We start from the raw sequence: 10,266 nt of genomic DNA, 5'->3' as shown, positions 1-10,266 counted from the left end.
ATATAGCCTTAATTCACAAGAATTCTAAGCAAAGATGGATAGTGGTTAGCAGTGGAATCCAGGACCCAATTGTACGAGCAAGTGGCTATCAGGACTCAGTAGTTGAGTATATAACGCGATGGCGTTTGAAGCGAAAGGTAATGGGTTCGAGTCCCAGAGTGGACATCAACTCTGAGATGCAGGTACATCCAGCTGACGAGTCCCAAATAGGACGAAACGCGTGTCCTGGATTCCACTGCTAGCTACTATTCATCTTAGCTTATTATATTTTGATCATTTGTTCCATATTTTTTCAGAGAAAAAAATAATTGTAAACTGCTGATCTTTAATAAGATCAAATTCCATTTGATTATTTATTCCATGAATGACTCTTAGAAAAAAACAACAACAACACACGAATCATGGTAGAGTCTGTTTAAACAAATAAGATTTTATTGCATTGTAGATGTGAATAAGTCCGTAAAATCAATAGCTCTGTAAGTCATTGGCATTGGATTCTGACCACATTAGTTTAAATGGACTCACTTAGCTGAAGACGCTCGGTCATGCATCCGCACCAGATCACGAGTTGGGACGGCGTGCTCAACGTCTCTTGCAATCACTAGCCAGCTTAAATTAGTCACTTCTCGGCATATTGATGATCTATCAAATATATCTTCCAGCCTTCTCGCTTCTGACTTTTGATTTCACTGGGTGGGCGCAATTCAATTATAGGTGTTACTGGTAAAGTGTTATCAAATTACAATACCTGTGGTATCTTCAGTATTAAATCAATGTTTTTTCTTTTTTTTGGTAATGGCAACTGACCTTGATATTTGAACTACTTCAGAAAACTCTTCAACGGTTTAGAAAACCTATTTGAACTAAACTAACTTGGATTACTTGTAGAGTAGGAAAGATGTCTATCTATTAATCAAGAAACAATATATATATCGGTAAACTGACTGTTGGAATATACACTTCACTGTTCAATCCTGAGTCAAATCATGATGTGGATACCGCTGAGTAGTAATAAATCACATTAAGACAATTATCTATAAAGTGCCGTTTAGAAAACACTAGTAAACATACAGAGAACTCCAAGCCAATTACACTTGATGGCGAAATTCTGGAAGATGTGGAAACATTCACGTACCTGTGTAGCAGCATCATCGATAAACAAGGAGGATCGGATGCGGATGTAAAGGTGTGGAGTGGCAAAGCAAGGGCAGCATTCCTACAATTGAAGAACATATGGAACTCCAAACAACTGTTAACTAATTTCGAAGTGACAATCTTCAATACGAACGTCAAGACTGTCAGTTCTATTGTACGGAGCTGAAACGTGGAGAACTACTACATCCATCGTCAAGAGGGTACAAGTGTTTGTAAATAGTTGTCTTCGCAAAATACTCAGCGTTCACTGGCTGGATACCATCAGAAACAGCCTACTGTGGGAGAGGACAAACCAGATTCCAGTTGAAGAGGAAATTAGGAAGAGACGTTGGAAGTGGATAAGAGATATTTTGAAGAAATCACCAAACTGCATCACGAGGCAATCGCCAACTTGGAATGGTGAAGGGAAGCGGAGAAGTTGAAGGTCGAAGAACACATTACGCCAGAAAATAGAAGTAGATATGAAAAGGATGAATGTTAACTGGAAATAAGTAGAAATGATTGGTGAGGACAGGGTTTGATGGAGAATGCTAGTGGGAGGCTTATGCTCCTCCTCCACGAGGGGTAACAAGCGTAAGTAAGTAAGTATATAACCACATACCTAATGTCAATCTGTGATGAAATCTTTAAAAAAATGGATCATTTTATAAAATAAATAACATTGGTGAATGGTTGCTCAATTTCGTGGATTGGTTGAAGTTAGACATTAACACCGTTGGATGCCGGCCAACTGAGTTGTCTAGAGGTAAAGTGCTCTCACATGAGACTGATAGGTCCTGTGTTTGAATCTTGTGAGGCGGGATCGTGGATGCGCACTGCCACTGAGGAGTTCCACAATATGACGAAACGGTCGTCCAGTGCTTCCAGGTTTCGATGGTGGTCTAGCTTCAATTGACTCATGATCTTTACTATATAAAATAGCATTGTTGTTATATTATTGTAAAAGAAAATAGTTTTATCACTTATCTATTTACTCCCTTTTTTTCTTGTTTATCCTTCAGATGTATCTTTTTAATTCAAGAAAAGTTATCAAATTGTGATTCAGTTAACTTTTATGTATATAAAAGCCAATTGCATTTCCTCTGTGTCTTTCTATCAGAGTATTATCATTATTATTACTACTACATTGATATTGATTTTATACATATAGAAGACACAATACAATACACCAACACACACACACACACATTTGCATTTACCGGAGGGGGGAAAGAATAAAGAGAATTCACCACGACTATTCATTCATCAAGTAATATCCACTTGAGTGCTTTCCCATTCATATATTTATTTACTTATCAATTTTATATACACAAAAATATGAATAAACCTAATTCATCTATAACACAAAATCATTATTATGCAATAGATTTACAAACAGATTTTCAATTACAAACACCATGCATTTCAAACTTCTTAGATTATGATTTGTCTCCAAGTGAATTACGCAATGATAATAATAATAATTTGTTAGAAGGGGGAGGAGAACAATGCCAAGAGATAAGTAAAGTGTCTCAGCAACAACAACACCACCACCACCCACAACAACAACAACAACAGGAATACCAGTTAAATCATACTGGCCATCCACAACAATATGGTAATGTTCATTATATCAATTCTTATCTGTCAAATTATCCATATAATCAATATTTACAAAGTGGTGATTGTTTGATAAATTCAACAATCAATCCAAATATGAATGATATGACAATGTCAATAATGAAAAAAATTGGAACAGATAATGATTTTTCATCTGAATTACAAGTAAGTTAATTATTTATATTTGAATATTGATTAGTGATGTAATCTGATAAGTGTTTCTCATCTTATCTTATTGAGACGTATTTATTTATATAAACACATATTGGTACAAGGGGGCACCAGATATATATGCACCACACAAATCTCATTTGATTTATGTAAGGGCTGTGATACTACCCAGGTGCCCCCAAATGCCCTGGTACGGCCGAGAGTGGGGGGAGTCCGCTCTCCCTCTCCAAATGCTCTCATATGGCCAAGGGAAGTCCTACTCACTGCCTTCTTGTGCCACGAGTGTTGTTTACGAAATTGAGAGGACGAAAAGCGAATGTCTGGCGATTTAACCTGGTTGGTGGACATGGAAGGGTCACCTAGGGGAGTTGGAAAACCCTGATTCCAAACCAATGGTGCACATGGAATCCGGTATCCTGAGGGAACAAATGACATATGAATCAATTGTTGGTCACCTGCTACCATGAGACTGCATCTCCTCACGATGCTCCACTGTCTTGCGGACTAGACCTTCAGGTCAAAGGCTCAAGATGTGGCCTCCTCAGAAAACCACCTACTTCAGTCTGGGCACCTGGGCAGTATCACAGCCCTCACTCAAATCAAATGAGATTTGTGTGGCGCATATTTATCTGATGCTTCCTTGTACCAATATTTATGTGTTTAAATAAATAAATAAAATAAAATAAAACAGGTGGTTTTCTTAGGGGGCCACACCCCGAGCCTTCGACTTAAAAGTCTGATCCACAAGGCAGTGAAGCAACGTCAAGAGATGCAGTCACATGGTAGTCGGTGACCAATAATTGGTTCATACGCCATTTGTTCTCTCACGATTCTGGAGCCAATGTGCACCATTAGTTTGGATTCAGAGTTTTCCAAATTCTATAGGTGAATTTTCCGTGTCCACCAACTCGGGTAAAGCATCGGATATTCATTTTTCGTACTCTCGATTTCGTAAATAACACCCTAATCCGCCACGAGAACGCAATGAGTAGGAATTCCCTGACAAAAGCTATATACGCGTGGCCATGTCAGAGCATTTGGAGAGGGAGAGCGGACTCTCCCAACTCTCGTCCGTATCACGGCATTTGGGGGCGCGATTATATATGATCAATTATGCTTGTTAACAATATATCGTATTAGTAATATTGAATAGTATTCATGAAACCTGACTTTTATACATTCTAAAAGAAAATGTTTATTTATTAGTTGGATTCATAGGTCAATTAAAGTTATTAAATTAAAGTAATATCCACAAAACCCCTTTCTGATTATAATCATCATATGCTCACTAGTGACTGGTTTCAAGAAGTATTTCCTGGAGTTCTAGTAAGAAGCCTTGACCAGTGGAGTTCAACCGTGTCTGTTACGAAATGGTGACTCAATCTCGTGTATTGGTTAAACTTAGACAATAATACCGTTAGATATCGTCTCGGTGGTCTAGAAGATGAGTGTGCACACGAGACCGATCGGTCCTGGCTTCGAATCTCATGTACAAGATCGTGGATGCACACTGCTGAGAAGTCCCATACTAGGACGAAACATTCGTCTGGTGCTTCCACGTTTTTCATAAAGATCTAGCTTTAATCGACTCATGAATTCAGTTATTAAATTACAATAATATCCACAACACCACTTTCTAATTAAAATGTTTATTTAGCCCGTTAAATTGTATTGAATAGTAAACTTCTAATTGAACATTTAATACATTAATTAGTATCGTACCAATGTTGGTAGGTGTGGATTACCTGGTTGGAATCCGCGAGATGATAACAACCTATAGTTAGAGACCTTGAGTGACATGGCTGAAAATCGTTTGCAATGGCGTAGGTGCATCCACTCTTAATGTTCTACCAAATTCTAATCTTCTAGATTCTTCATGTCCCTATTTTATTTCTCTTTCCAAATTTGTTTCACTGGATTATACTCCTTGAATAACATCTTCAAATCCTAATATTTCAGATTACTGTTGATACTCTTACTACTTCTACCACTATGGGATTTGAATCGACAACTGCATCTTTGTGCTAATGTGGCATGGCAACTCGAACAGATGTACGTACGTACGAAGTTCTACGTTGTGACTTACTGACTGACTGATTTCCATTGATTTCTCAATTACACCTGTTTTCTGTAACCAATACTATATAGGATTAATCTGATCGTTTAATAGTCATGACCTTTATTCAAATGTACAATACAATTTGACAATGAAAAGTACAATTAGGCGAGAAAAATGATTATACATTAAAATTTTAACTTTTACTTAATAAAACGCCAGGTATTTCCTTTTCATCAGAATAGGAATTTGTGGAGATCTTAGTTATTTAATAGTTGAAATAATGAGTTAATTGAAGCTACATCACCATGGAAAACCTGGAATTACTGGACGACTGTTTCGCCCTAGTATGAGACTCCTTAGAAGTGCGCATCCACGATTCCGCTCGTGGGACTCTAACCCAGGACCTTCGGTCTCGCACGCAAACGCTCAACCTCTAGCGGCGTTAGTGTCTAACTTCAACCAACCCACAATATTTCTTTTTTCACGAAATAACATCCACAGTGTTCTTGATGGACTGATGTAATCTTATTTTAGGTATATAAAGATTACTTTTCAGTATGTATATGTATACTTACAAGAGTAAAAAAATTACCATTTTAACGACTTCAATAAAAAACATATTTGAAGTGGCTTGATTTACCGCCAAATAATTAATTTCATTATTTCTAATCAATTTGTGAATGTGAATGTATAATTAGTTAGTTAGTTTCAATTTAGATCAAAATATTTACTTTTTATACTATTGAGTAAGTTATGTGCTTTGCACCTTCGAAGTGAAAAGTACTTCTACAAGACTGACAGGATTCTAATCCTGTACTCACCCTGGGTGGTGAGCAGATTGAAGTAGTCGAGCAGTTCGTGTATCTAGGTAGCTTCAAAAGCGCTGGCGGTGGCGTGAATGATGAGATCAATGCATGTATAGTGAAAGCCAGAGAGGCTTATGCTAGTCTGGGCCATCTTTGGTGCCTTCGTGATGTTAGTCTGGCTGTAAAAGGTCGGATCTACAACGCGTCGGTGAGAGAAGTTTTGCTCTATGTTTGTGAAACCTGGAGTCTTCGGGTTGACTGTGTTAGACGACTCCCTGTGTTCGATCATTGTTGTTTTCGAAGGATTGCTGACATTCAGTGGCAACACCATGTTAGTAATGCACAGGTTCGGCATCATGTGTTCGGGCGCAGAGACGATAACACAATTGGTGTCACCATCTTGAAACACTGACTTCGGTGGCTTGGACATGTTCTACGAATGTCGTCCCAGAGAATTCCACGTTGTGCATTATTTGCGGACGCTGGGACTGGTCAGAAAAAAGCGGAGAGGAGGTCAGTGTATGACATGGTGTCGTGGCATGAAAGAAAGCTGCAAAGGGCTAGCTTCTGTTGATCCTTCACGACTCCCTGGCTGGGGTCCGAGAGATGGTGCAACACAGTGGCTAGAGACGTTATCAGATATAGCTTCAATGCTGCACTTAGTGATGGTATGTGTTGGGGGAATTTTATTTACTCACGGTAAAAGGGCTTTTTAACAATCATCAAGATAAATATCTATCCCTTTTCTCATTTATAAACCACTTCAACCAATCATTTAAACTGGTAACACACATAACTAAATGTTATCTATCCATTTGTACATGCATAGTTTCTTTGTTTTCAGATACCAATCAATCAAATTTCTTCATTTCATTCAAAGCCAACTTTTAATTTTGGCAAACGACAAGCATTTCATGATTTTAAAGAATTACTACTAGATATTTATCATGATGAGAATGGATCTTTCATCAATAAGGATCAAGATGATATTTCAAATGGATCACAGTACCCGAGACCATCTTCAATTGTATCGTCAACATCAAATAGTATCACTTCAATAAATCAAAATCAATCCGCCTTATATAATTATTCCAATGATATTCATCGAATAGATCCAACATTGAGAAGACATAAAGAGTTACCTACTTCTAAAGAGAATTCAGCTTTGCATAATGATACTGAAAATTTCATAAATAATCAAGTCAATAATGAAGATATCTATCTAAATGATAATAATAATCTAACCAAAATACAAGAAGGTAAATTGATCAATTCAAAGTTACCAAAAGGGTAAGCAACATTCTATCCTCATAATTTAAAATACTCAATAATAATAATAATAATAGTGGAGAAGATTTGTAGCTCAGGTGGATGATTTTGATGGAGTTTTGTTCTCTGAGCTGGATGGTTTGGTCGTGGAGCTTTCATCGTTCTTCTGAATGACATCATCAGCACAAATTTTGGGTAGGAGTGAAGTGTTTGGATTTCTCCACATGTGGTTTATAGCTTGTCCTGTGCACTTTGATGCTGATCAACAAGAGCCAATTGACGTCGAGGTGAACAGGACAAGCTATGAACCACATGTGGAGAAATTCAAACATATCACTTGTACCCGAAGTTTGTGCTGATGATGAAAGCTTTACGACCGAACCATGCAGATCAGAGAACGAAACTCCATCAAAAGACGTACTTCTTTTGTATGCATAGTTCTGGTTTAAGCTCATGGATGATAAGAACTTAGGCTACTTTTTTTAAAGAGTTGGATACGAAGAAATCTAGGTCGATTTGAATGAATCGTATAAACAACTTTAAAATGAAACTGTGGATCTGTAGAATGATTATAATCGATTAAGTGTTGAAGTATAGAACTTCTAACTGCTTTTCTTTCACCGTTGTAGAACTAAACCGAGATATCTTCTCGTATCTGAGTTGAAAGCGAGCGCTGGTTACGGCCAATGTACCTTAATCCACAAAAGCAGATGAACTGTTAGATGCACATAGAGGCGACCAGAGGCAGAAGCTTATCTTTTATGGATACAGAAAATAAGTTCCTACTAGTGAAGGTTATTCACAATTTAGCCGCATTAAATATCCTTTTAATCGTTGTTGTTAAATGATTTATAATTACGTCTGATGTTTGATCACCTTTAAATTCCGGAATTATATAAAGGTTTTTCTTTGGGATGGAACAACTAGGTTTCATATTGAAACTATTTCTATTCACATTCTTCTCTATGAAACGGTCTGAGTAGTCATTTTTCATCAAGGTTTTCTTAAGCAACGCGAGATCTTCGTTAATGCATTCCGTACTACACATCCGATGTATACGATATCATAAAGAATGAATCACGCTCCTCTTTCTACTTAACAGAACCCAGCTATAGAAGTTGGTTAGTTGGCTATTCCATTGTCTATTGTTCCATACTATTTATTACCCCAATGCTAAAACTCTAATACATATTTGGTTGTAAGCAGCTGATGAAAAACCACGAAATATAATGAATTCATACTATTCTGCATCAATATTTGCTCTGTCTTTATTTAAATTCATAAAGGGAACTAACTGTATGATATTCCATGTTTGTTTTCTAAAGATGGATCTTATTAAAAAACACACCATTACTTCTTCTCATCAGACGTACATCGAGTAAAGAGATTGATTAGTCTCGATCACTTTCTAACGTGAAACCCACAAATGCCCTGGTACTGCCGAGAGTGGGAAGGGTCAGCTCTCCCTCTCCAAATGCTCTCACATGGTCACGTGAATATATAGCCTCTCCCAGGGAAGTCCTACTCACTATATTCTCGTAGCGGGGGTGTTGTTTATGGAATTGAGAGGACAAAAAGCGAATGTCCGGCGCTTTAACCAAACTGATGGATATGGAGGATCCACCTAGGGGAGTTGGAAAATCCTGATTCCAAACCAATTGTACACATGGGCTCCAGTATCCTGAAGGAAAAAATGGCGTATGAATCAATCGTTGGTCACCGGTTACCATGGGACTGCATCTCCTCAAGATGCTCCACCGCCTTGTGGATTAGACCTTTAGGTCAAAGTCTCCGGGTGTGGCCCCCTAAGAAAACCACCTGCTTCAGTTTGGGCACCTGGGCAGTGCCACAGCCCTCACACAAATCAAATGAGATTTGTGTGTCACATATGTATCTGGTGCCCTTTTGTACCAACATTTATGCGTTTAAATAAATAGATCAATAAATAAATGGAAGGGTTACATGAGTCAAACGAGTGTAAGATATCCTCTCAATCAATATTATCATCACGAACAACAACTATGTCATCCATTTATCTTACATTTAAGTGAAATCGATTGAACATTGAACTGAGTTAATCGTTTTCTTGTTTTATCAATGAAACAATCTACTAGAATATATAAAATTATTTCATCATTAAATCATTGAAAATTGTTTATTTTAGTGTGTGTGTGTGTGATTAACTTTATTCATATACAATAATCACTAGGTGTAAACAAACACAATATACTTGTTATTGATATTATTATAATAATCAATATTATTATTATCATTACTATTATTATTATTATTATTAGTAGTAGTAGTAGTATTGATCTTATTGATCTAATTACATTTCAATAATCAATACCAATTTTATACAAACTATCTAAATTATATGTATTGATCTTTTTATTGTGAATAAATAGATAATTAAAAAACAATAATTTTTTGAAGGGGGGGGGAAGAGGAGTGGAGGGGGGGGGAATAAATAATAGATTAGATAGTTTAATTCAATTTATTACAAAATATTTAATACTTTGATCTTTAATTATATAAAAAAATATACTAATCTTGTCCTCTATCTTACTCTGTTTATGTTTATCTCTATGGGTTTGAATTGTACTGATTTATTCATGTATATATAATTGAAATCATGAATCAATTGAAGCTAGATCACCATGGAAAACCTGGAAGCAATGGATGATTGTTTCGTCCTATTGTGGAACCCATCAGTAGTACGCATCCATGATCACACTTCACGAAATTCAAACAAAGGACCTATCAGTCTCGTACGCGAGCACTTAACTTCTAGATCACTCAGTCGGCATTCAACGGTGTTAATGTCTAAATTCAAGAAAATTGAGCCATCTTCCAATATTGTCTTCAGTGAATTACTATCTCACAACAAACCCGGTCGAATTCCAATGGTCATTGATTCTTGCACGTGAGACTGATAGGTCCTGTGTTTGAATCTCGTGAGGCAGGATCGTGGATGCTCACGACTGAGGTGTCCCACGATATGACGAAACGGTCGTCCAGTGATTCCAGGTTTTCCATGGTGATCTAGCTTTAATTGACTCATGATCTCAACTATATAAAATTTATCTATCTTAATTGTACTCTATCATTATTATCTATAATCATCACTATCACGTTAATTGAGAGATGAATAAATGACCAAGAATATAAAAAATGTGTTAACTGATTAAAACTGTAAGTTAGTCA

General features: G+C 36.9%; 1 protein-coding gene across 1 annotated transcript; it reads left to right on the top strand.

The window, feature by feature from the left end:
* Window positions 1–2,472: 2,472 nt before the first annotated feature.
* On the top strand, window positions 2,473–7,084 carry Smp_136420 (hypothetical protein; the record flags this gene model as incomplete). The annotated part of the gene is made up of 2 exons (XM_018790204.1): window positions 2,473–2,661; window positions 6,635–7,084. 2 exons carry the CDS (start codon window positions 2,473–2,475, stop codon window positions 7,082–7,084), a joined length of 639 nt encoding a protein of 212 aa, XP_018655571.1.
* Between the last annotated feature and the right edge of the window lie 3,182 nt (window positions 7,085–10,266).

This window comes from Schistosoma mansoni, chromosome W, assembly GCF_000237925.1.
Source record: "Schistosoma mansoni strain Puerto Rico chromosome W, complete genome".
Classification (NCBI taxonomy): Eukaryota; Metazoa; Platyhelminthes; class Trematoda; order Strigeidida; family Schistosomatidae; genus Schistosoma; species Schistosoma mansoni.
This window is presented reverse-complemented; position numbering and strand designations above follow the sequence as displayed.